Below are 26,932 nucleotides of genomic sequence, written 5' to 3'. Positions count from 1 at the left end.
CCAGCAGCTCATGGGCCTCCCGAGTCTTAGCCCTTTTGCCAGAAGCTGGGAATGGGCGACAGGGGATGGATCACTTGATGATTATCTGTTCAGTTTATTCCCTCTGGAGCACCTGGCATTGGCCACAGTCAGAGGACAGGATACTGGGCTAGATGGACCTTTGGTCTGACCCAGTATGGCCGTTCTTATGTTCTTATGGTGCTTTAAAGCCAGATTCAAGGACAGTTCAGGGTTATTTAGAATAACATAAACCTGGCACCAGAATAACATAATATGTCTCACATTTGGGTTCTTTCAGCCTCACAGAATCAGCCTAAAAGCAGAAATTATCTTCCCAGAATGCGCGAGAGCAGACACTAATGTCTCATTGTGAAGGAGAAGGGACACTGGAAGAAACTGCTTTTAGTAGCAGGAGTAAACAAGGAAAAAACTTGAACAAAAGACTCGTTGACCCAGAGTCCCTCCTGTACCAAACGATTCTCAGACTACTCCTGGGCCAGGGAAATCATGGTAAATTTACTCATTTGAGAGGCAGATTTTAGATTAGCACAGCCAATAACCCACTAACAGCTGAAATCACTGAGAACTGTGTTAAGTGTAGGGGGGGCTTGAAGACATCTTGGCAAGTGGGCAGCTGGTGGTCAAGCATTGTTAGCAGGGCAGCTGGCGGAGAGGCGTGGCAAGTGGCTAGCAGGGCGACTGGCGGAGAGGTGCGACCAGAAGGATGGCTGGCAGAGAGCTGTGACCAGGAAGGTGGTTGGCAGAGAGGTGTGACCAGCAGGGCGGCTGACGGAGAGGTGCGACCAGGAGGGCGGCTGACGGAGAGGTGCGACCAGGAGGGTGGCTTGCAGAGAGGTGCGAACAGCAGGGTGACTGGCGGAGCGGTTTGGCAAGCGGCTAGCAGGGCGGCTGATGGAGAGGTGCGACCAGGATGGCGGCTGGTGGAGAGATGTGGCAAGCGGCCAGTCGAGAAGCTGGTAGAGAGGGCCAGAGCAGAGTCCCGCAGAGGTGTGGGAAGTGGCCGTTGGGGTGACGCGCGAGTGCCCGAGCACGAGCTGTACAGCGTGTAATGTGCCTTCTTACACCTCCCCCACCCCCCCCCACACAAAGTGCCTTCCACACAGGTTGGGAAGTGAACTCTGGGGCTGCACTGGCCAAGGACAGCAACTGTGAGTGGGGTACAGAGAAGGGAAGGGCACGTTAAAGGGACTTTTTGGTTGCTGGACTTAAGACCCTGAGGGGAAAATGACACTGCCCAACTTACTTGCGGGTGGGTCTTTTGCTCATGGTTTGTGTTTATGGGCCCTAGTTGCAATGTTTTCCCAATTTAATGCTGAGTAAATTCCCTCCTTTTATTAATAGTTTCTGCTAAACTCAGACTCTGTGCTTGTGAGAGGGTAAATATGGTCTCTTAGAGGTGCCCAGGGGGTGGTATGTAATTGTCCCAGGTCACTGGGTGGGAGCTCGAGCCGGTTTTCTGTTGTATTGTTGAAAAGGAACCCCTAGATACCGAACCCAGCCCTTGTTGCTGCTGGCTCCACCTGGCAGAAGTGTTACATAACAAAACCAGACAAATAGAAACCCAGCTAGTGCACACAGCACATACCAAACACAGTGTCACTCTCCCCCCTGGCATGTTTCTGACTTGCTCGGCCCCTGTCCCTGGCAGCCAAGTCCAGGCACGGAGCGGGTCACCACTGCCTCCCACCCAGGCTCTCTCAGGCAGAATTGGCTCCGTCCCACTCCCTGCCCAGCTGCCAGGGAGAGCGGCCAAACATGCCGGGGGAGGGAGGCGAAGGGAGAGAAGGACAGAGCTTTTCCCCCACCCCCAGCAGGCCAATCTGACCCCACATGTCCCCTTACATATCGTCTCTGCTTAAACCCCTGCTGGCCTGCTACACTGCTTACTCCAGTTCCTGCCCTCTGGTTTGACCCTTGACTCTGGCTCTTGACTACAGGCTCTGACCCTAGTGCTTGAGTCCTGATGTTCACTCAGACCGATGCCCACTGCAACCTCTAGGCTAGACTGCCCTTGTCCTGGTTGGCTGAACCGCTTTATATTGCTCACTACAGCACCATCCAAACATGCATTTTCAGCAGGATCTGAGCGCAGAGTGAGGCAGGAGAACATGGTTAATAATTCATGAAACACTCCACCCTGGCTACTCCACAATGCAGTGCAGAGATAGGTTGGAGGTTATTGGTTTGTCAAAAAAGATAAGTGGGGGTCTATGCTGAAGACAGGTTGTGGAGCTAGTCTTCGAGGGCTGATTGATCCCCTCCACTAATGCACCAGAAGGAGATTTGTTGGGAGCTGAGGACCCCACCAGAGCTGATCCTGGTGTATCTGCCACTGGTTGACACTGGAGCTATCAACAACTTCATGGCATGTTTGCTTCATGGTGCTGATATAGGAGCCCCCCTTGCATTGCTGGTCACTCCTGGCTGTTTCTGGTCTGGCATAGGTACAGAGTGTCAGTTACCACAGGATCTAGGTATGAGCCAAAAAGCCGAAGATCTCATTCACACTGTTCAGTGTGTGTAACATTAGCAACCGAGGTCCTGTCTCCACTGACCCAAGTGGACATTAAAGCTCCCATGACTCTCATCCCTTTGGCCAAATTCTTCTCATCTCACTCTGTGGTTGCAGTGTGCTTTGTACTGGTTGACTGCCAGGCTGCAGTCCTGTGTGAATATAGTTTGCATAGTGATCTGGAATGGATAGTGGTCCATAAATACAAGCTATTCCTATTAGATAAGTATTCTTTAGAGTGAGTGTCCTTTACTTAGCTAGATGAAAATCAGCAGCGATCACAATGCAAGGATAAACTGCTCGTGAAAGTAACTCTGCAGCCAATGTGGTGGCTTAAGCATTTTTATTCACCTCTTCTTGTGAATACAACTTTCCTTAGCAGGCAGGAAGTTGGGAACAACTCCTTTGAGAAGCAGTAGAAACATAGAAGCCAATTGTCCTTAGTTAGAATGGACAATCCAGATTTACAAACAAACAAACAAAAAACAACATTATTCTTTTTCTTTCTGTCCCACTGAAAAGTTCACAAGCTCCGCTCCATCTCAGTAAGGGCCCAAGGAGCCCTAATTCTTCCTTCCAAAAGTCCCTATTCATTATTTTGCAAACACTGCCCTCTGTGGGTGGAGAGAACTGCCTGCAGATGGAGCTGACGTCATGGCTGCTGAAGAGACTCCCGGGTCTACTGGGCAAATGGGCAGATCTAATTGTTGATCCAGGGGCTCCAGGATCCTGAAAAAATGTCCTCAACATCAACTAGCCTGGAGACGTAGGCCTGGTCTATACCTAAAACTTAGGTTGACCTAGCTACGTCACTCAGGGCTGTGAAAACTGTCATGCCCTGTGTAATGTAGTTAGGTCAACCTAACACTAACTATAGATGCAGCTAGGTTGTCAGAAGAATTCTTCCATTGACTTAGCTATTGCCTCTCAAAACGAGGTAGGGGAATGTAATAAGTCACCAGGCCCAGATGGCATTCACCTGAGAGTTCTGAAGGAACTAAAATATGAAATTGCAGAACTACTAACTGTGGTATGTAACCTATTGCTTAAATCAACCTCTGTGACTAGCAGATAGCTAATGTAATGCCAATTTTTTAAAAAGACTCCAGAGGCAACCCTGTCAATTACAGGCTGGTAAGCCTGACTTCAGTATCAGGCAAATTGGTTGAAACTATAGTGAAGAACAGAACTATCAGGCACATAGATGAACATAATTTGCTGGGGAAGAGTCAACATGGTTATTGTAAAGGGAAATTATGCCTCACCAATCTACTAGAATTCTTTGAGGGAGTCAACAGACATGTGGACAATGGTGATCCAGTTGATATAGTGTATTTGGACTTTCAGAAAGCCTTTGACAAGGTCCCTCACCAAAGGCTCTTAAGCAAAGTAGAATCATAGAATATCAGGGTTGGAAGGGACCTCAGGAAGTCATCTAGTCCAACCCCCTGCTCAAAAGCAGGACCAATCCCCAATTAAATCATCCCAGCCAGGGCTTTGTCAAGCCTGACTTTAAAAACCTCTAAGGAAGGAAATTCCACCACCTCCCTAGGTAACGCATTCCAGTGCTTCACCACCCTCCTAGTGAAAAAGTTTTTCCTAATATCCAACCTAAACCTCCCCCACTGCAACTTAAGACCATTACTCCTTGTTCTGTCATCTGCTACCACTGAGAACAGTCTAGATCCATCCTCTTTGGAACCCCCTTTCAGGTAGTTGAAAGCCGCTATCGAATCCCCCCTCATTCTTCTCTTTTGCAGACTAAACAATTCCAGTTCCCTCAGCCTCTCCTCATAAGTCAGTCATGGGATAAGTAGGCAGTCATTGGATAAGAAGGAAATATTTCTCATGAATCAGTAATTGGTTAAAAGATAGGAAACAAAGGTAGGAATAAATGGTCAGTTTTCACAGTGGAGAGGTAAATAGTGGGGTTGCCTAAGGATCTGTACTGAGACCAGTCCTGTGCAAAATATTTATAAATGATCTGGAAAAAGGGGTAAACTGAGGTGGCAAAGTTTGCAGATGATTCAAAACTAGTTAAGTCCAAAACAGACTGTGAAGATTGACAACAAAACTGGGTGATTCTGTAACAAAATGGCAGACGAAATTTAATGTTGATAAATGCAAAGTAATACACATTGGAAAACATAATTCCAACTATACATTCAAAATGATGGGGTCTAAATTAGCTGTTTCCATTGTGATACAGGAGGACCAGGTAGCAGGGTTGAGAGGAAATATATAAGCCCTAGGCTAATTAAGGCATGGTTCCCTGTAGACTAGGGAGGGTTGCTACAGGTTAATTGGAGCACCTGTAGTCAATTAAGGCCCTGTCAGAAACCTAATAAAACCCCCTGCTTCAGGCAATCAGAGGTGTGTGTGTAAAAAAGTAAGTAAGTAAGTGTAAGTAAAGGAGACCCTGCCCTGCCCTGCCCTGCCCTGGCATGGCATGGCATGGCAGGGAGACTCCCTCCCCCAGCACCTAAGGACTGAGGGTAACCCCACCCAACAGGGAAGAGGGTAAGGAACCTGCAGGGGTTGAGAGGGGCTGGGACTCAGAGTGAGGAGCAAACCCAGACCCGCTTCCCTCCTCTATCACCTTCCTGGGCCGCTAGCAGGGCCCTTGGTGCCCAAGAGCAGGGTGCAAGGGGTGGTGTCTTTGTCCCTCTCCCCCTGCCCCCCCAAGAAAAGTGCAGGACCCCCATACAAACATTGGTCATCTTATCACACCACAGAAAAGAGATCTTGGTGTCACTGTGCATAGTTCTTTGAAAACATCCACTCAATGTACAGCAGCAGTCAAAAATGCTAGCAGAATATTAGGAACCATTAGGCAATTGATAGATAATAAGACAGACCATATCATAATGCCACTATATAAATCCATGGTATGCCCACACCTTGAATACTGTGTGTAGTTCTGGTTGCCTCATCTCTAAAAAGATATATTAAAATAGGAAAAGGTGCAGAGAAGGGCAACAAAAATGATTGAGGTTTGGATCAGCTTCCATCTGAGGAGAGATTAAAAAACTGAAACAGTTCATCTTAGAAAACAGATGACTAAGGGGGGATATGATAGAGGTCTATAAAATAATGAATGGTCTGGAGAAAGTGAATAAGGAAGTGTTAGTTAACTCTTTGCAAAACACAAGAACCTGAGATTACCCGATTAAAATTAATAGTCAGCAGGTTGAAAACAGACAAAAGGAAGTACTTATTCACACAATGCACAGTCAGCTTCTGGAACTCCTTCCCAGGGGATGTTGTGAAGGCCAACAGTATAACAGGGTTCAAAAAAGAATTAGATAAATTCATGGAGGATAGGCCCATAAATGGCTATTAGCCAAGAGGGTCAGTGATGCAACCCCATGCTCTGCACTTCTGGCTACCAGAAACTGGGAGTGGACAACGGGATGGCTCACTCGAAATTATCCTGTTCTGTTCATTCCTTCTGAAGCATCTGGCTCTGGACAGTCAGAGACAGGATACTGGGCTAGATGGACCATTGGTCTGACCCAGTGTGGCCATTCATATGAGGGCTGTGATGGATGAAAATAGCCTGCTGCACAAAGCTGGCCAGGGTCCAATAGGTGCAAATAAGCAAATTACGCTTGCTACAAGATGATTTGCCTGCAGCCAGAAGAAAACACCAACACCTGCAGTGCTGGTCAACCTGCCATGACTGACTTGACAACAGCCTTTTGGTGTGGGTATGTGCGCACCACTCTCCAGTGCGCCAGGCCCATGCCAGTCATGAGCCAACCTGGGTGTACCAGGGCTGACGGCGACATCTTCACAGCACAGCAGTAACTCTGGGCTCAAGAGACAGGCATGTTGGTGAATTTCAGAAGCCCTAACTTAATTCAACTACCTGGTTGCACCTTGGGATGCAGATCCTGGCTGAGGCTTAACGGGCTGCTGACTGGAAAGGCAATGCAGAAATGTAGCTTAGTCCAATCTTCCCAGTGTGACTGCAGGCCAGTGGTGCAGATAGTTCCATGTGTGGTGGGGAGTACACAATTGGAAGATTAGACTGCCAGTGTTCCCTCTAATTTTTTACGTCCCTGTGTGGAATTAATTGTGTTATGTGCACTAATATGGAGGTGATGTATGACACATAACAAAATCCATGTTGTGGGAGTGGGGCCGAGAGGTTTGCAGTATGGGCGGGGGCTCAGGGCTGGGGCAGAGGGTTGAGGTGTGGGGGAAGGAGGGCTCTGGCTGGGGGTGCGGGTTCGGGGGCTGGGGATGAGGGGTTTGGGGTGCAGGAGGAGGCTCAGGGCTGGGGAAGAGGGTTGGGGTGCAGGGAGGTGGGCTCTGGAGTGGGGCCAGGGATGAGGGGTTTGGGGTGCACGCTGCCCCGGGGTTGTGGTGCGGAGAGATGACTCCCCCCAGCCCTCTCTCCCTGCAGCAACTTGGGGCTGGGAGAGAGGTGCCTCTCCAAGACCATGGCAGCTCTGGCGGGCCTGGGCCGAGCAGAGGGAGGTGCTCCTCCCTGTCCAAGGCAGGTGCACACTTGGGCCAGGCCAAGGGAGGGGCGCCTCTCCCCTAGCTGCGGCAGTCCACACTGGGACCGGTGCAGAAGGGTGCCTCTCCCCACCTGAGCCCCTGCGCGGGGCTTAATGGGCAGCTGCTCTGCTGCACAGCCACACAGCTTAGAGGGCACTTAGACTGCAGCACCCTGCTACCCTTGATGATACAGCAATTAGATGCCTGAACAATCTAGTTATTGACTTGTGAGACATATGAAAGAAGAAGGTTGGAGACAGACTGAAATCACAGATCTAGAGATTGATTGTTCAGTGCAGGGGTGGGGGGGAGGGTGCTCACAATTGGGGCCTGTATGGGTTTGCAAGAGCATTTAAAGCTAGGGGTCACTTCTGGGCAAGCTGACCCCTTTACCCCTCCTTCCCCAGCAGTGAAGTGCAGAAAGGTTACCAGACAGATCAGTTCTTTACTGACCAATGTAATGTGGGCTATCAGTGGGAAAACTACTTGCATCAGTGTAGCTAAATTGGTGTAAGAAGGAGGAGGGAGGGATAGCTCAGTGGTTTGAGCATTGGCCTGCTAAACCAAGGGTTGTGAGTTCAATCCTTGAGGGGGCCATTTAGGGATCTGGGGCAAAAATTGGGAATTGCCCCGGCTTTGAGCAGGGGGTTGGACTAGATGACCTCTGGAGGTCCCTTCCAACCCTGTGATTCTATGATTTACATTGTATTGCCTTCGCTTTAACTCCCACTGACAATAGAGCTACCCCGGTAAGATAATGTGGGGCAACTGTATCCATTTCACTCCAGAGAGCAGGTGTTGGGAGACAGATGTAAATGGACACACACCTGCTCCCATTGCAGTAAGGAGAGTTACTCGGCTACAACATTTGTGTGCAGTCCAGGCTAAATCTACTGACTCAAATTAAACCAAGAGGCAAGTATTGTGATTGTGATGCACCCTATATGATTTTATGTAAATATGGTAATGAGCATGAATATAATGTAACTGGAATATGCTTCATGCAAAAGGTCTCTTGTAAGGTATCATTACAAAGCTTATAATTTACTGAGTGTGGTCATCCTATTTGTATAAATGTATCACTCTTGTATCTAAAACTAGAAATATGAAATAACTCGGAGGTCCTAGTGTAATTATGCAAAGTGTGGGCCATTAATGGTGGTTTGGAATCTTGATGGCTCCCATCAGCCAGGACAATTGACTGTGGATGGCTCTGTTTGCAGGCAGGTCTTCTTGTGTGTCAAGCTGGGAGGAATGAAGGCTTGGAGGTCTCACAGGACATGTGACCATGTCACCTGGTACTGAAATCCATCTTAAACCTGGTGCTTTTCCATTTAGAAGGGGCGGGGGAACAGAGGATGTGGAAAAATCTAATGTACTCCACGCTTTTTTTGCCTCTGTCTTCACGAACAAGACTACTGCACTGGGCAGCACAGCATGGGGAGGAGGTGACCAGCCCTCTGTGGAGAAAGAAGTGGTTCAGGACTATTTGGAAAAGCTGGAAGAGCAGAAGTCCATGCGGCTGGATGTGCTGCATCCGAGAGTGCTAAGGAGTTGGTGGATGTGATTGCAGAGCCATTGGCCATTATCTTTGAAAACTCATGGCGATTGAGGGAAGTCCTGGACGACTGGAAAAAGGCTAATGTAGTGCCCATCTTTAAAAAAGGGAAGGAGGAGGATCCTGGGAACTACAGGCCAGTCAGCCTCACCTCAGTCCCTGGAAAAATCATGGAGCAGGTCCTCAAGGAATCAATTCTGAAGCACTTAGAGGAGAGGAAAGTGATCAGGAACAGTCAGCATGGATTCACCAAGGGCAAGTCATGCCTGACTAATCTAATTGCCTTCTATGACAAGATAACTGGGTCTGTGGATGAGGGGAAAGCAGTGGACATGTTGTTCCTTGACTTTTGACACAGTCTCCCACAGTATGCTTGCCAGCAAGTTAAAGAAGTATGGGCTGGATGAATGGACTATAACATGGATGGAAAGTTGGCTAGATTGTCGGGCTCAACGGGTAGTGATCAATGGCTCCATGTCTAGTGGGCAGCCGGTATCAAGTGGAGTGCCCCAAGGGTCAGTCCTCGGGCCGGTTTTGTTCAATATCTTCATAAATGATCTGGAGGATGGTGTGGATTGCACCCTCAGCAAGTTTGCAGATGACACTAAATTGGGAGGAGAGGTAGATACGCTGGAGGGTAGGGATAGGATATAGAGGGCCCTAGACAAATTAGAGGATTGGGCCAAAAGAAATCTGATGAGGTTCAACAAGGACAAGTGCAGAGTCCTGCACTTAGGATGGAAGAATCCAATGCACCGCTACAGACTAGGGACCGAATGGCTCGGCAGCAGTTCTGCAGAAAAGGACCTAGGCATTAGAGTGGACGAGAAGCTGGATATGAGTCAACAGTGTGCCCTTGTTGCCAAGAAGGCCAATGGCATTTTGGGATGTATATGTAGGGGCATTGCCAGCAGATCGAGGGACGTGATCGTTCCCCTCTATTCGACATTGGTGAGGCCTCATCTGGAGTACTGTGTCCAGTTTTGGGCCCCACACTACAAGGATGTGGAAAAATTGGAAAACGCCCAGCAGAGGGCAACAAAAATGATTAGGGGACTGGAACACATGACTTATGAGGAGAGGCTGAGGGAACTGGGGATGTTTAGACTGCGGAAGAGAAGAATGAGGGGGGATTTGATAGCTGCTTTCAACTACCTGAAAGGGGGTTCCAAAGAGGATTGATCTAGACTGTTCTCAGTGGTAGCAGATGACAGAACAAGGAGTAATAGTGTCAAGTTGCAGTGAGGGAGCTTTAGGTTGGATATTAGGAAAAACTTTTTCACTAGGAGGGTGGTGAAACAGTGGAATGCGTTACCTAGGGAGGTGGTGGAATCTCCTTCCTTAGATATCTTTAAGGTCAGGCTTGAGAAAGCCCTGGCTGGGATGATTTAGTTGGGGATTGGTCCTGCTTTGAGCAGGGGGTTGGACTAGATGACCTCCTGAGGTCCCTTCCAACCCTGATATTCTAGGATTCTATGAAATCCAGTAGCAGGTATTTGTAATCCCTGGAAGACAGCAGATGGCTCACTTGACAATTGCCCTGTTCTGTTCATTTGCTCTGAAACTGCTTGCACCAGGCGCTGTCAGAAGACAGGTTACATGGCCCATTGGTCTGATCCAGTGTGGCGGTTCTTATGTAATAAATTTATCTAATTGTGGGATAGTACTGTGTGACTGAAGAAAAGCAAACATAGGGCCCATACTGAAGCAGTGGGAAGTAATCCAGGAAACTACAGACCCATTTGCGTGACCCCTAGTACAAGACTTTAGAACAACTTTTGAAGGAAAGACTGAAAGACATCGTGGAAAATAGGATAAAATGCAACATGACTCTCTGTATGACTGCCTTATCCCCATTTACCACTATACCAATCTTTGTGTTATTCAAGTTTTATCAGCAATGATTTTGTATTTATTTCATTACCTCACTGATAAAAATATTGAATAGCAGCAGGCCAAGTACCGAATCCTGTAGAACCCCACAGTTGAGGATTCCTTGCTGACTACTTCTGGAGATCTGCGAGTTAGTCACTTCTTAATTAATTTAATGTATTCTTTAATAATATTAAATATTGCTAATTTTTTAAATCAGCATGCACTGCAGTACCAAGTCAAATGCATCACAAACATCTAAATATATCAGATGTATACATTTATCTTTATCACCCAAACGTGTAATGAGGCTGAGTTTGTCCTAGAGCATGTAAGCGGATATTTTCTCAAAGTTAAAAGGATGAGTCTAAAAACCCCATGGCTGCTCTGCAAACCTCAAGCTAAATTTGGAGCACCAAGCCCACAGTTCAGTTAATGACTTCAAATAGCACACACCCTTCCTAGTTTAACCTGAATGACACAGCAACCTGGAAACACTATAGTTGCACCTCTTTAATCCTACCCAGTCATTGAGTCAGCTAGCACTTTCAGAATGATTTGGTTTTCCTTTGATTTAGAAAGTTCATGAAGTTTACCACAGAAATACAAGCAGAAGTCCATGTAGCAGTGTTCTCTCTCTGAAATCTTACCCTACAATCCCAAAACCCAGGACAAAGCAGCTGGTTTGTCAGCAGCCATTTCTTTATTATTCAGATATGTCATGCTGTTTTCTTTTTCTTTTAACTCAGAGAGTCCAATGCTTTCACATGCATCAAGCTAATGAAGTTTTAAAAAGACAATTCTTCATGATGCATTTTTAGCTAAAACAAACACATTTCAAGTCCCTCTCACCAAGAGCTAACTTTTGTAATTATCTGGTCTATACCAAGGACCATATTTGCTGACACTCAGTTTCCAATTTTTTTCAGTGGTTCTCAAACTTTTGTACTAGTGAGTCCTTTCACATAACAAGCCTCTGAGTGTGACTCCCCTTATAAATTTAAAACACTTTTTAATATATTTAACACCATTATAAATGCTGGATGCAAAGCAGGGTTTGGGGTGAAAGCTGACAGCTCGAGACCCCCCATGTAATAACCTCATGACCCCCTGAGGGGTCCCAACCCCCAGTTTGAGAACCCCTACTGTACAGTATGTTAAGAACTTGACTTTTGTATTAAGGCAGCATGTTCTAATTTTAAGCAAGTTTCACAATCACATTTCTGGAAAGACCTTAATAAACTTCTCAGCTGAGTCTTAATCAAATGTACTTGCAGTGGGACCAGTCAGTCTACAGCAAGCAATACAAACTTGCAAAAATGTATACTTTACTGTCCTCCCTCTTTAGTCTCTATAGACAAAAGACAATACAAACATCACACTGAGAAACATGGAATAAATTTAATTGAACATGAATATTGATTATAGCAGTTCAAGTACATTTACTTTTTGCAATTTGACTATAGATTTTATCTTACATAGGAAATACCCCCATATTTCCTGAAAAATGAAACCTCCATAGCAGTGCCAGCCTAGGCCATCTTTCATTGCCAGGCCATGAACAATTCAAACTGTAAATGCAAGTGGGAAAGTAATCTTTTAAAAGGAGGGAGAAAGCTGCCCTGGCTGTAAACTTTTACATGTGGCATGAAGGGCAAACCCTGTAGTCCAAAATATAGTGAGAAACCACTAAAACTGGATAAAATGCCTGAGAAAATGGGCAAAGTTCTGTCTACCTAGCTGTCCTCTCAAAGGTGCAGTTCCGAGTTTGTTCCTCCCTTTTGAAGAAAGCTTGTTCACTGAAATCGCAATGTTCCATATTCCAGTCAAAATTTAAATTAAAAAACAAACGATGAGTTTCTGTGGGAAAAACATCCGGTGACAGGAGTTATGCTCACATTTTACACTTCAGGAACCAAGATGAGACTGCCCATGAGTTAGGACTAAAAATCAGAAATGGGAAGACTGTGGAATTGCCATCCCCATGTTACAATGGGAGGAAGGACCAGATGAAGCTGAAATGCACTGAATGTAACAATAATTGCCTATTGCTTTAAATAAGCTGTTAAGATGAATCCGGTGCCTCTGGCTTCATGTTGGTACATGTTAAGAGCCGTGGAATGGTTGTACCTAGGAATCCTGGCTGCCAGCTGGGATGGCCTCACAGAGAGTCCGAGCTCCACTCAGGATGCTACTCATGAGAAACACGGTCCAAGGCTATGTAGAAGCTCTTCTTATCATCTAGGCAGTGCCAGCCAATTGGCCCAATCTCACAGTCTGCGCATATGAGGAACTTTACATTGCCAACGTCCTTGGTGAACCCAATATTCTCAAAGGAAAACATGTCATCGACAAGCCAGTGATCCTGGAGCACGTCCCCATCCGGAGAGCTGCTGGCAAGCAGGGCTGTCTTCTTTTTCATGGAAGGAAGGAAAAGCTGTCAAGGAACAAAACATGGCATTAGCCATTTACAAACACCAGCGATCACCTGTACAGGCTCAGCTCCAATGCAGCCGGAGCTGCAGAGCAGAGGCGAAGGACAAGAGCTAGCCCTGCCTCACAAGTAGGCACAGACTAAGAGACATGCCGCAGAGACACACGGAGATAAATATAAGAAAAAAGCCCGCACAGGGCTGGGGGCAGCACAAGGAAACCAGGAGCCAAGCCTGGTCACGGTGCTCCGCAGTGGTCTGGGGACACCAACAGCCTCCCCAGTCAGGCGCGTTGTGAGCGGGGTCTGAAGGACGACGACGTGCCTGAAGAAGGACAATGAAGCACGAAGGGGGCGTCTGCAAATGTCACCGGTGGGGCTGAGGACTAGAGCCAGGGGCTGATCAGGAATCGCTGCGGATACCAGGTGATCGGGGGCTGCCCGGGCACGGCCGGCAGACGGGAAGGGTGGTGCCCGCCCCGGAAGGGAGAAAGCTGCAGGCGGGGAGCGGCGCTGCGGGCCGGGGCCGGGGCCGGGGCCGGGGGGGGGGGGGCGGCGCTGCGGGCCGGGGCCGGGGCCGGGGGGGGGCGGCGCTGCGGGCCGGGCGGGGGGGCGGCGCTGCGGGCCGGGGCCGGGGGGGCGGCGCTGCGGGCCGGGGCCGGGGGGGCGGCGCTGCGGGCCGGGGCCGGGGGGGCGGCGCTGCGGGCCGGGGCCGGGGGGGCGGCGCTGCGGGCCGGGGCCGGGGGGGCGGCGCTGCGGGCCGGGGCCGGGGGAGGGAGGGCGGCGCTGCGGGCCGGGGCCGGGGGAGGGAGGGCGGCGCTGCGGGCCGGGGCCGGGGCCGGGGCCGGGGGAGGGAGGGCGGCGCTGCGGGCCGGGGCCGGGGCCGGGGCCGGGGGAGGGAGGGCGGCGCTGCGGGCCGGGGCCGGGGCCGGGGGAAGGAGGGCGGCGCTGCGGGCCGGGGCCGGGGCCGGGGGAGGGAGGGCGGCGCTGCGGGCCGGGGCGGGGGGGAGGGGAGGGGGCCGGGGGGTGGGGGCCGCACCTCTCTGCGCGCGAAGGTGGCGGCGCCGGGCAGCAGCACGCGCGAGCCGCAGCGCTGGCACAGCACGGCCTTGCGGTTGCGGCCCCGCGCGCAAACCAGCTCCCCCGCGCCCGGCTCCATCTCCGCGCAGGGCGCCGCCATGGCCGCGCAGGCGCATTAGTGCCGCCTCGGCGCGCGCAGCAGGGGCCCGGGGCGGGGCGAAGGTTCCACGCGGGGGGGTTGCTCCCGGAGCAGGGCTGAGTGGTGACGTCAAAGCCAGACGGGGGGGCCATACGTTGGGTGACCAGATTTCCCAAAGGGAAAACGAGACACAGCGTTGGAGCCCCCCCCGGCTTCCCTCCCGCCCCCCACGGAGCTGGCCCGAGCCCCCCCACCTGGCTACCCCCCAGGTCCCCGCCCCTCGGCTAGCCCCAGCCCCCCCCCCGTGATTGGCCCCAGTCCCTCTGCCCCCCCCGGCTTCCCTCCCGCCCCCCACGGAGCTGGCCCGAGCCCCCCCACCTGGCTACCCCCCAGGTCCCCGCCCCTCGGCTAGCCCCAGCCCCCCCCCCGTGATTGGCCCCAGTCCCTCTGCCCCCCCCCGGCTTCCCTCCCGCCCCCCACGGAGCTGGCCCCGAGCCCCCCACCTGGCTACCCCCAGGGTCCCCGCCCCTCGGCTAGCCCCAGCCCCCCCCGTGATTGGCCCCAGTCCCTCTGCCCCCCCCCGGCTTCCCTCCCGCCCCCCACGGAGCTGGCCCGAGCCCCCCCACCTGGCTACCCCCCAGGTCCCCGCCCCTCGGCTAGCCCCAGCCCCCCCCCCGGCTTCCCTCCCGCCCCCCACGGAGCTGGTCCGAGCCCCCCCACCTGGCTACCCCCCAGGTCCCCGCCCCTCGGCTAGCCCCAGCCCCCCCCGTGATTGGCCCCAGTCCCTCTGCCCCCCCCCGGCTTCCCTCCCGCCCCCCACGGAGCTGGCCCGAGCCCCCCCACCTGGCTACCCCCCAGGTCCCCGCCCCTCGGCTAGCCCCAGCCCCCCCCCCGTGATTGGCCCCAGTCCCTCTGCCCCCCCCCGGCTTCCCTCCCGCCCCCCACGGAGCTGGCCCGAGCCCCCCCACCTGGCTACCCCCCAGGTCCCCGCCCCTCGGCTAGCCCCAGCCCCCCCCGTGATTGGCCCCAGTCCCTCTGCCCCCCCCCCCGGCTTCCCTCCCGCCCCCCCACGGAGCTGGCCCGAGCCCCCCCCACCTGGCTACCCCCCAGGTCCCCGCCCCTCGGCTAGCCCCAGCCCCCCCCCGTGATTGGCCCCAGTCCCTCTGCCCCCCCCGCCCCCCCTCCGGGGCTCTCCCAAGCCCCCCCCCCCGGCTTCCCTCCCGCCCCCCACGGAGCTCGCCGAGGCCCCTCCCCCAAGCCCTCCTCACCCCTGGGGTGGGGCTGGCTCGAGCCCTCCTGCACCCCTGCATGGGGCTGGTGTCGCTGCTCACCCCAGCCCGGCCTGCCCTCTGCCTTGCCCCCGTGGGGGATGGCATCGCTGCTCACCCCCCCCACCCCACTTCTTTGACCAAAGTGGGCATTTGTCCTGTTCGCTCTTGCCCAGTGATCAAGTTGGCAAACAGGACAATTGCCCACCTTTGCCAAAACAGTCGGGTCGGCTGGGACAAGGTTTAAAAAAGGGACTGTCCCGGCCACAAACCGGACATATGGTCACCCTAGCTCTAGAAGTGGAATGAGGTCAAAGAGGGGGGCTGAGCTATGGCATAGGGTCACGGGCATGCAGCGATGGGGTAAAGGTAGGTGACATGTGATGGGTGGTTCCAGGGCAGGGGCAGGGCAGGACCAGGGCCAGGGCCAGGGCCAGGGCCAGGGGCCAGCAGTGGGTGGGTCTGTTGGGATTCAGTTAGGTTGAGAGCTGCCTATCCATATCCAGCCTCTCTCAGTGCAGAGCAGGGCACCCGTTCTGTCTTGTTCTTGGTGATGCCTGGGGCACGTGGACTCAGCTGTGGGGCTGGGTGGAAGGGGATGCTCTGGGTCTTTCCTTTTGTCTGAAGGTTTGTACTTGTTTTGTATTTACTAAAATCTAGTTGAGACACAGCTTAATCAAGAGTTTTGTGATGTGATTTGGCTGGGCAGCACTGACTAGTGACTGGAGCCCAGCAGTGGGAATTGAGAGTGCTGGACTCAGTTCCCAGAAGTTTCTTTTCCAGACAAGTCCCAGAAGTGAAGGCACAGGGCTAGGCCTATCTTTGGGCTGGCAGGCACAGCTTTGGGTGCATGCACTGATTATCTTCCTGAGGGAATTCTGTACTAAAAAAAAAAAAAAAAATGCTGCATACAGTATTCTGAAATTCTGCAAAATTCTGCATATTTTATTTGTCAATAATAAATGTGGAAGCTTCCACATGGGAGTGTAGAGCACATGCCCCTGGCTGCACAGAGATGGGCAATCACCCCCGTCCCCCCAGGACAGGGATTCAGCACCTGACCCTGACACAGCACAAGGGAAACACCTGGCGACCTGCTCCTCTGCACCAGCTGCGCCAAGCTAGAAAGCAAGAAGGACAGAGTCTCACACACACATCCGCCCTGGCCCCAAACCAGGCATGGGCAGGCAGACTCAGCCTGGCAGGATCCAAGTGTGGGGGGGATCTGGGTGTGGGGTGAGAGGGCTCTGTGGGGGGATATAGGGTGCAGCAGTTCTTTGGAGGGCCCAGATGCAGCAGGGATCTGGATGTACAGGGGCTCACGGGGGGTTCTGGGTGCAGTGGCAATGGGACTCTGCAGGATGGTTCAGGTGAAGGAGGTTGGGAGTCATCTGAGGGGGTCTGGGCAGGGGGAGATGGGGCTTATTGGGGTGCTGGGGCTCAGCAGGGGGCAGTCTGGGTGCTGAAGAAGTGAGGCTTGGCGGAGTGGGGGTCTAGGTTCAGCTGGTTAGGGCTTAGTAGGGTGGCAGTCCAGGTGCAGGAGGCTCATCAGGGTGATCCAGGTGTGGGGTGAGGGGGCAAGAGTGGAGGGTCTGGATGCTTGGGGGGGGGGGGGGGAGAGGAGGGGCTTGGCAGGGGTCCAGATGGGGGGGAGAAAATGAGGCTCAGCGGGGTGGGGGTCCAGATGCACAGGGGCTGGGTGGAAGGGGCAGCACCTCCCTGTACAGTCACCCCTTTGCCCTGTGTGCAGGAAGCAGGGGGAGGCGTACAGAGCTTCCTGCAGCCGGGGCAGGTTTCTGGGGGGTGGGTCTGACTCAACCTCAGCCCTGGCCATTCCTTGCAGGGGAAGAGGAAGTCTCATCCTCCTCCAGCCCACCTGGATTAGCAGCTGAGCCCAGTGCAGGGGAGGAGCAACCGGCTGGGGTGTCCCCAGCCCTGCAGTGATTTACCTCTCTGCTGGATGCTCCAGGCAACGGAAATGATGCACCCGCACTTCTAGGGAGGGGCACAAGACCGCTCTTGCAGCTTCCCTTTGCTTCCCTGTCAGAATTCATGGAAGCAAAGAAATCTGCTGGGGACATGAATTCTGCACATGCACAGTGGCACAGAATTCCCCCAGAGTATGATTGCCTTCTGTTGCTTTATCTCACCACTTCAATCAAAACAATTAAACTGCTTTTTAATCACCTTTACTCTATTTCAGCCTGGGATAAACTGGTGTAAGGGCCATGTGGATGCATCATAATACTGCTATAACCCTCCCAGGCCTCTTAAAGTGGTGGTACAGCACAAAATGATGTGAGTGGCAAGGGGGAAAAAGTACAGTAGATTTAATCTTCCTGTATTTCTCTAAAGCATTTGATACAGTTCCACATGGGAAATTAAATTGGAAAAGAGGGGGATCAATATGAGAATCAAAAGGTGGGTAAGGAACTGGTTAAAGGGGAGACTACAATGGGTCATGCTGAAAGGTGAACTGTCAGCCTGGAGGGAGGTTATTAGTGGAGTTCCTGAAGAATTGGGCATGGCACCAATCTTATGTAACATTTTCATTAATGAGACAAGGTGGGTGAAGTAACATCTCTTGTTTGACCAACTTCTGTTTCTGAAAGAGGCAAGCATTTGAGCTACATAGAGCTAATAAAATGTGCTGATGACACAAAGTTGGAGGTATAACCAATATAGAGGACCAGAATATCCTACAAGGAGATTTGGCTGACCTTGAAAAAATGGAGTTATAGAAATGGGAGGAAATTTAATAGTGCAAAGTGCAAGATCATGCACTAGGGGACTAGCAACAAGAGTTTTTGCTGTAAGCTGGGGATTTATCAGTTGGAAGCAGCAGAGGAGGAGAGAGGATGACTATGAGATGCTAATGTGATGTGGCCATGAAAAAGGCTAATGCAATCCTAGGATGCATCAGGCAAGGTATTTCCAGTAGAGATGGATAATTGTTGTTATTGTACAAGGCCTCATCCAGAATACTGTGTGCAATTCTGATCTCCCACATTTAAGAAAGATGAATTCAAACTGGAGCAGGTGCAGAGAAGGGCTACTAGGATGATCAGAGGAATGGAGAACCTATCTTACGAGAAGAGACTTAAGGAGCTTGGCTTGTTTAGCCTAACAAAATGAAGGCTGAAGGGAGATAACTCTTCTCCCTCCCTGGTGTTTGTCCCTCTGATGTATTTATAGAGAGCAAAGATAAGGGTCAATGCTGGCACAAGAACAAAAGGATATAAACTGGTCATCAACAAGTTTAGGCTTGAAATTATAAGGTTTCTAACTATTAGGGGTGAAGTTCTGGAACAGTTTTCCAAGAGGAGTAGTGGAGGCAAAAATACTAATTTGTTTGAAGACTGAGCTTGACAAGTTTATGGAGAGTATGGTATGATGAGGTTGCCTACAATGGCATAGGCCCATCTGCAACCGCTATTAGCAAATATCTCCAGTGGCCAGAGATGGGACACTAGATAGGGAGGGCTCTAAGTTACTATAGAGAATTCTTTCCCAAGTGTCCAGGTGATGGGTCTTGCACACATGCTCAGGGTCTAACTGATAACCATATTTGGGGGGTGGGGGGGAGGGTTCACCTTCCTCTGTAGTGTGGGGCATGGGTCACCTGCTTGTTTACTCTAGTTCAAACCATGGAGTCTCTGTAACTTGAAATCTTTAAATCAAGATTTCAGGACTTCAGTAACTCAGCCAGAGGCCTGCAATGTGCAGGAGGTCAGACTAGATGATCATGATGGTCCCTTCTGGTCTTAAAGTCTATGAATCTGAGACTTTTCATGATTTTTCACTTCCCTTCTCCCCACCTCAAAAATAAATAAGTAAAGGAGCTATAAGTTGGTAATGGTACATTATCGTGCAGGATCCCTCTTTTGGAGGAACTGATGAAAAACATCTTGCCATATCCAAGGGGATTTCAGACTGAGACCATATATAAGGAAAATTATTCCAAAGTGGAGAGGAAAAAAACGTGAAAGCAACATTTTCTGTGTTGCCATTGTGCCCACTTTTACAATAATAAGTAACGTTGTGGTTCTGTGGCAGTTCACACAGCATCCTATGCCCCAGACAAGGAAAACAGATACGAGCCAAACTACACATCTGTAATGTGCCTTGCACCTACCTGCAAGAGCACTGTCTATTTGGACACTGTACTTGTGATGACTGGGAGGCAGCAGATGAGGGACTGCTTCTGTCTGGCTTTGTAAGGGGAGGCACTGTTGTTAAAGGAAGTTCTAGCTAATTGGTGCACTTCACTGTTTATTTAAAAAAAAATAAAAAACAATGCTACTTAATGGCTTTCTTAGAAAGAGCCATTGAACTTCTGAAGAAAGCAACAGGATGGGATCATGAGCACCATGTTTTCCTTGGGGGATGGTTGGCTTTATTTGAATTTGACCCTGTCTTCCATGGGCAGCGGGTATAGTAGGTCAGGGGAGGCACAGCCTCCCCTAGTGCAGCTGCTGCTGCAGGGCCCCTATTGCAGTTTGGCAGGGGAAATATTTGCTTTTTATTATGCTCCATGCAGGTTCTAGGGCGGCTGAGGAGATGGTATGTGCTATTCAGCTTCCTGGGTTCTCAGTAATCTCCCTGGACTCCCGAGAGAATACTGATGAACCTGGGAAGCTGAGTAACACATACTACCTCCTCAGCTGGCCTGGAACCTGCAAGGGGCATATCAAAAGCTTGGGGTCTGAGGAGGGGAGGCGTGGCTGTGGGTGCTCCGGCCAGCCCGGGGCTCCTCTGAATGGGTTGGGGGGAGAGCTCCGGCTACTCTGGGGCTCCTCTGGCCACGGGGGAGGTAGGGGGTCTCAGGCTTTGGCTAGGGGTGGGGCAGGCGGAAGGGGTGGAGCCAGGGGCTCGCCTCTCCAAAGTGAGGCTCCACCTGTTGAAGGAGCTCTGAAGACACGGCTTTTCGGAATAGTGACAAACACACGTCACCCTCTTTGCCAAAAGCACATTTGTCCCTCTGTAAATAGTGCTCAGCAGTTTGTCCAGCCTCAGATATCATCTCTGCTGCTGACTGCAGCCCTCTCTCCAACATTACACCGTCTCCTGCCATCCAATGCCTCAACTCATGCTACTACCCAGGCTGGAAAGAGTTTAGAGATACACGGATGAAGTTGGCTATTGTATAAACGTGACGTTTTGGATGGTTAATAATGATGATTTCTCTTGTGGTGTTTGCAGTGCTGCCAAACGACTCCCAGCCCTTCACCAACATGCAAGTCATCTGGGACATGGGAGAAGATCATGCTCCAAGAGAACTGAGTGCCTCTTTAACAGCCACAGTGATACATGTGGGGTTGGTCCTCTGGTTTCTGAGCTCCCAGCCAGAGGGTAAGTAAAAAGAAATGAAACATCTTTTGCTTTATGCCGCAACCTGGGTGGGCTCTTAGCAGAGATTGAGTGGGGAGCACTCCGGAAGACAGGCCTCCCATCTCTCTCATTGAGCCTCAGCAAGACAGGCAGAAATTGAATCCACAGCACTCAGAGCTGCCAGAGCAGAGTCTTTCACAGAGGCGGGGCTGGCAGGCTCCCTACCCAGCTCCACGTGGCTCCTGGAAGTGACCAGCATGTCCCTGCAGCCCCTAGGCAGAGGCGCAGCCAGGGTGGCTCTGCACACTGCCCCTGGCCCGAGTGCCTGCTCCGCAGCTTCCATTGGCCAGGAACTGTGGCCAATGGGAGCTGCAGGGGCAGCACCTGTGGGTGGAGGCAGTGCACGGAGCCACCTGGCCGAGCCTCTGCCTAGGAACCGGACATGGTGACTGCTTCTGGGGAGTGCCCCCCCGAGGTAAGCGCCATTCAGAGCCCTCACTCCCTCCCGCATTCCAATTCCCTGCCCCAGCCCTGAGCCACGCCCAAACTCCCGCTGCTGCTGGAGGTGGGAGGGGGCTCAGGGCTGCAACTGCACCTGCCACTACAGAAGTCCCAGAATCTGTGACTTTCGTGACCTCCGTGACAAACTTAAAGCCTTAACGATAAGGCCATTGGGGAGAAATTAATTAATTCTTTGCATCAGACTTCACAGTTGAGGATGTGAGGGAGATTCCCAAAGCTGAGCCATTCTTTTTTGGTGACAAATCTGAGGAACTGTCCCAGATTGAGGTGTCATTAGAGGAGGTTTTGGGACAAATTGATAAATTAAACAGTAATGAGTCACCAGGACAAGATGGTATTCATCCAAGAGTTCTGAAGTAACTCAAATGTGAAATTACAGAACCACTAACTGGTTTGTAACCTATCATTTAAATCAGCTTCTGTACCAAATGACTGGAGGATAGCTAATGTGACACCAATTTTTAAAAAAGCACTCCAGTGGTGATCCTGGCAATAACAGGCTACTAAGCCTGACTTCAGTACCAAGCAAATTGGTTGAAACTATAATAAAGAACAGAATTGTCCAACACGTAGATGAACATAATTTGTTGGGGAAGAATCAACAAGGGAAATCATGCCTCACCAATCTACTAGAATTCTTTGAGGGGGGTCAACAAGCATGTGGACAAGGGTGAATCCAGTGGATACAGTGTACTTAGATTTTCAGAAAGCCTTCGACAAGGTTCCCACCAAAGGCTCTTAAGCAAAGTAACTGGTTAAAAGATAGGAAACAAAGGTTAGTGTGATGGGGTTTGACTTACCACTGCTGGCATCTCCTGCCGGTCACTCTGGGAATTAGCTCTTGACCGCTGCGGAGCGCCCTCGACGCGTGGCGTTGGGCTCATCATTTGCTCTGTTGCCCTTGGACCCAGGTTGCTCCCTGCTCAGCAGTGTCCTCTTCCGGACAGTCCTCGACTGCTTCAGAACACTGCCCTCCAGCACTACCCACCGCTTCAATCTCACCCTCTTCCGGGCCGGGGGACGTGGGGGCGTTGTTAACAGCAGTCCTTCTGTCTGCACCTGCCTCGGTGGCAAACCACAACCCTGTAGTCTAGCCCCTTATCTCAAGGGCCAGTTGCGGTCTGTCTCAGCCTCTTTCCTCAATGGCCAGGTGCAGTGCAAAGGGGTGGGGGGCCAAGGCCCACCTGCCCGCTACTCTGGACCCTGACCCAGGGACCTTCTAGCGGCAGCCTCTCTCTGCCCTTCTTCCTTCCCCTCTTGCCCGCTCAATTTCCCTGGGCCACTTCCCCTTTGGCCCTATGCAGCCTGGCAGGTAGTGGGCTGGAGCCCCTATCTGCTCCCCTAAGCCTGCCCAGCACTGCTCTGTCCAAGATGCTGCTCCTTGCCTCAGGAACCAGTCCTTGTCCCTTGCTGGCTGGGGAGTGACTGCCTTCTCCCTAGCTGGGCAGCCTTTATATAGGACCTAGCCTGGTGCTGATTGGCTGCCCCTTCCCCCGCCCAGATTGGCTCTCCCCAGGCTTCACTGATTGGCTGCTGATCCGCACAGCCTCTCAGGCCTTGTTCAGCCCTTTTTCTCTGGGAGTGGGGCTCTGTCCCACCACAGTTAGGAATAAATTGTCAGTTTTCAGAATGGAGAGAGGTAAATAGTGGTGTTCCCCAGGGGGTCTGTTCTGGGACCAGTCCTATTCAACATATTCATAAATGATCTGGAAAAAGGGGTTAACAGTGAGGTGGCAAAATTTGTGGAGGACACAAAACTACTCAAGATAGTTAAGTCACAAGCAGGCTACAAAAGGATCGCTCAAAACTGAGTGACTGGGCAACAAAATGGCAGATGAAATTCAGCGTTGATAAATGCAAAGCAATGCCCATTGGAAAACAACATCCCAACTATACATATAAAATGATGGGGTCTAAATTAGCTGTTACCACTCAAGAAAGAGATTTTGGAGTCATTGTGGATAGTTCTCTGAAAACATCCACTCAATGTGCAGCGACCATCAAAAAAGCAAACAGAATGTTGGGAATCATTAAGAAAGGGATAGATAAGACAGAAAATAGCATATTGCCTCTAAATAAATCCATGGTACGCCCACATCTTGAATACTGTGTGCAGATGTGGTCGCCCCTTCTCAAAAAAGATATAATGGAGTTGGAAACGGTTCAGAAAAGGGCAACAATAATGATTCGGGGTATGGAACGGCTTCTGTATGAGGCAAGATTAATAAGATTGGGACGTTTAAGCTTGGAAAAGAGACGAGTAAAGGGGATATGATGGAGATCTAAAAAATCATGACTGGTTTGGATAAGGTAAATAAGGAAGTGTTTATTCTTTTTCACAACACAAGAACTAGGGTTCACCAAATGAAATTAATAGGCAGCAGGTTTAAAACAAAGAAAAGGAAGTATTTCTTCACACAACACACAGTCAACCTTGCCAGAGGGTGTTCTGAAGGCCAAGACTATAACAGGGTTCAAAAAAGAGGTAGATAAGTTAATGGAGGATAGGTCCATCAATGGCTATTAGGCAGGGATGGTGTCCCTAGCCTCTGTTTGCCAGAAGCTGGGAATGGGAGACAAGGGATGGATCACTTGATGATTACCTGTTCTGTTCATTTCCTCTGAAGCACCTGCCGTTGGTCACTGTCGGAAGACAGGTGTGACGTTGCACCCATAAGGCTTTATGGAAATATGCTTACGAATGTATATATGACATAACTGGAATATATTTCATGCTACATATGCCATGTAACACACCTTTGTAAAGATTATGATCTACTGAATCTATTCATCCTATTTGTATGCATGTATCATTTTTGTATTCAAAGTTATGAATATTGGCTGTGTACTTGCTTGACTTTTAAGTAACGTTAGTAAAGCATTTGGTCAGCTTCTTGAGAAAGGAATGTGCAAATTAAGTGCCCAATCAAGAATCACTTAATGAACATTGGATCTTGGATGGCTTCAATCCACATAAGAAGTCTTCCTGGAGACATTCAAGATAGCATGTGGGCAATGGCTGCTGCCTGTAAAAACGGAGTCATGCTAATGTAACGCCAATATTTAAGAGGGGCTTTAGAGATGATCCTGGCAATTACAGACCGGGAAGTTGAAACAATAGTAAAGAATAAAATTGTCAGACACATAGAAGAACATATATTGTTCCGCAAAAGTCAACATGGTTTCTGTAAAGGGAGATCGTGTCTTACTGATCTATTAGAGTTCTTTGAGGAGGTCAACAAACATGTGGACATAGTGTACTTAGATTTCCAGAAAGCCTTTGACAAAGTCCCTCACCAAAGGCTCTTAGGTAAATTAAGTTGGCATGGGATAAGAAGGAAGATCCTTTCATGGATTGAGAACTGGTTAAAAGACAAGGAACAAAGGGTAGGAATAAATGGTAAATTTTCAGAATGGAGAGGGGTAACTAGCGGTGTTCCCTAAGGTCAATCTTAGGACCAATCCTATTCAACTTATTCATAAATGATCTGGAGACAGGGGTAAACAGGGAGGTGGCAAAGTTTGCAGATGATACTAAACTGCTCAAGATAGTTAAGACTAAAGCAGACTGTGAAGAACTTCAAAAAGATCTCACAAAACTACGTGATTGGGCAACAAAATGGCAAATGAAATTTAATGTGGATAAATGTAAAGTAATGCACATTGGAAAAAATAACCCCAACTATTCATACAATATGATGGGGGCTAATTTAGCTACAACTGATCAGGAGAAAGATTTTGGAGTCATCGTGGATAGTTCTCTGAAGACGTCCAAGCAATATGCAGCAGCAGTCAAAAAAGCAAATGGGATGTTAGGAATAATTAAAAAAGGGATAGACAAGAAGATGGAGAATATTTTATTGCCCTTATATAAATACACGGTATGCCCACACCTTGAATACTGCGTACAGATGTGGTCCACTCATTTCAAAAAAGATATACCGATATTAGAAAAGGTTCAGAGAAGGGCAACTAAAATGATTAGGGGTTTGGAAGGGATCCCATATGAGGAGAGATTAAAGAATCTAGGATTTTTCAGCTTGGAAAAGAGGAGACGAAGCGGGGATATGATAGAGGTCTATAAAATCATGAGTGGTGTGGAGAAAGTGAATAAGGAAAAGTTATTTACCTGTTCCCATAATATAAGAACTAGGGGCCACCAAATGAAATTAATGGGCAGCAGGTTTAAAACAAATAAAAGGAAGTTCTTCTTCACACAGCGCACAGTCAACCTGTGGAACTCCTTGCCTGAGGAGGTTGTGAAGGCTAGGACTATAACAGGGTTTAAAAGAGAACTGGATAAATTCATGGAGATTAAGTCCATAAATGGCTATTACTCAGGATGGGTAAGGAATGGTGTCCCTAGCCTCTATTTGTCAGAGGGTGGAAATGGATGGCAAGAGAGAGATCACTTACGTTATGGACATGTGACTTGCCCGTGTGACTCCAAAACACCATCTTGGGGCTGGACTTTGCATAGGAGAGAGGAGGAGGTTTCCACCCACAAGAGCAAGTCTGTTTAAGACAGTGAGAGACTCCTCCATTTTGTCTTCAGCTGGCTCAAGAGATAGCTTCTCCACCCCAAAGGATACCTAAAAGAAACTGGAACAAAGGACAGTAACCACAGGAGGTGTGAGTGGTTGCTGGACCCAGACTAGAAGAGACTGGTCTGTAAAAGGAACACCTCCGAGGGTGAGGTTTTATCTGTGTTCAGTTTTCTTATTGTATTAGGCACAGACTTGTGTGTTTTATTTTATTTTGTTTGGTAATTCACTTTGTTGTGTCTGCTATTACTTGGAACCCCTTAAATCCTACTTTCTGTATTTAATAAAATCACTTTTTACATATTACTTAACCCAGAGTATGTATTAATATCTGGGGGGGTAAATAGCTGTGCATATCTCTCTATCAGTGTTATAGATGGCGAAAAATTTATGAGTAAAACGGATTTATTTGGGTTTTGGACCCCACTGGGATTTGGGCATCTGAGTGTTAAAAGACAGGAACATTTCTTAAACTGCTTTCAATTAAGCCTACAGCTGTTAGGGGACGTGGTTCAGACTTGGGTCTGGGTTTGCAGCAGGCTAGCGGGTCTGAACCAGGCAGGGCACTGAAGTCCCAAGTTGCCAGAGCAGGAAAAGTAGTAGTCCTGGCACATCAGTGGGCAGCCCCAAGGGGATTTCTGTGATCCAACCTGTCACAACAGGATACTGGGCTAGATGGATCTTTGGTCTGAGCCAGTATGGCCATTCTTATGTAACGGTGGCGTCCCACCCTGAATACGAGAAATTTCCGGTGAGCTGGATGAATGTTGATGTGGATGTATGCATCCTTCTTGTCGAGTGCCAGGCACCAGATTTCCTGGGAGATGGAGGGGCTAATGAAAGCAAATGTCACCATATAGAATTTGGATTTCCTGATAAAGGCATGGTGAGCAGGTGGCATGCCCCTTCAGGAAGGCTAGCCCCATAGCCCCACCCTTCTGCACAAGGCCCTGTCCTCTGCGTCAGGAGCCCTGAACCCCCTTGACCATCCCTCCAACGGCTAGAAAAGCCCCAGGTTGGCCTGAACCCCCACCCCAAGATAGCCCCAATCCTGGGACTGCCCCAGCCGGCCAACCCACCCAAGCCCCAGCCTGGCTGGCCAGAGCAACCCCAGCAACGCTGGGCTGGCTTGAGGAGTCCCAGCCCTCCATCCCACGGCAGCAGCTCCAGCCAGAGAAGGCAGAGCCTTCCCTGGCCTATTATAT

At 50.2% G+C, this 26,932-nt stretch overlaps 3 protein-coding genes across 4 annotated transcripts in view; 1 reads left to right on the top strand and 2 right to left on the bottom strand.

Moving 5' to 3' along the window:
- Nucleotides 1–26,038, top strand: part of LOC140901228 (uncharacterized) — a 53,164-nt gene extending 27,126 nt beyond the window's left edge. Inside the window, exon 4 of the mRNA XM_073319675.1 lies at nt 20,533–26,038. The gene's annotated coding sequence lies outside the window, so the exon portion shown is untranslated. The remainder of the gene's footprint in view (nt 1–20,532) is intronic.
- Nucleotides 11,855–14,114, bottom strand: RABIF (RAB interacting factor). The gene is made up of 2 exons (XM_073319676.1): nt 13,943–14,114; nt 11,855–12,909 (listed from the first exon to the last, which is right to left on the bottom strand). The coding sequence occupies exons 1-2, from the start codon at nt 14,081–14,083 to the stop codon at nt 12,664–12,666; spliced, it is 387 nt and encodes a 128-aa protein (XP_073175777.1). The 5' UTR covers nt 14,084–14,114; the 3' UTR covers nt 11,855–12,663.
- The window catches only part of KLHL12 (kelch like family member 12), a 118,167-nt gene continuing 104,057 nt past the window's right edge, over nt 12,823–26,932 (bottom strand). The window contains exons 10-12 of one of the 2 annotated variants that reach the window (XR_012155801.1): nt 25,600–25,785; nt 21,984–22,242; nt 12,823–12,909 (exon numbers count right to left, since the gene is read on the bottom strand). Coding sequence is in view for 1 of the 2 variants with exons in the window: in XM_073319672.1 (XP_073175773.1) it covers nt 25,703–25,785 (83 nt within the window). In the remaining variant the exon portion in view is untranslated. Of the gene's footprint in view, nt 12,910–21,983; nt 22,243–25,543; nt 25,786–26,932 lie in introns of those variants that run through there. The other variant, XM_073319672.1, reaches the window with a different exon arrangement.

This window comes from Lepidochelys kempii, chromosome 21 (genome assembly GCF_965140265.1).
Source record: "Lepidochelys kempii isolate rLepKem1 chromosome 21, rLepKem1.hap2, whole genome shotgun sequence".
Lineage (NCBI taxonomy): Eukaryota > Metazoa > Chordata > Testudines > Cheloniidae > Lepidochelys > Lepidochelys kempii.
This window is presented reverse-complemented; position numbering and strand designations above follow the sequence as displayed.

Coding starts and splice junctions, on each gene's coding strand:
- RABIF (XM_073319676.1), bottom strand. CDS start 14,083: ATGGCGGCGCCCTGCGCGGAGATGGAGCCGGGCGCGGGGGAGCTGGTT. Junction 12,910..13,942: donor CCACCTTCGCGCGCAGAGAG/GTGCGGCCCCCA, acceptor GTTCCTTGACAG/CTTTTCCTTCCTTCCATGAA.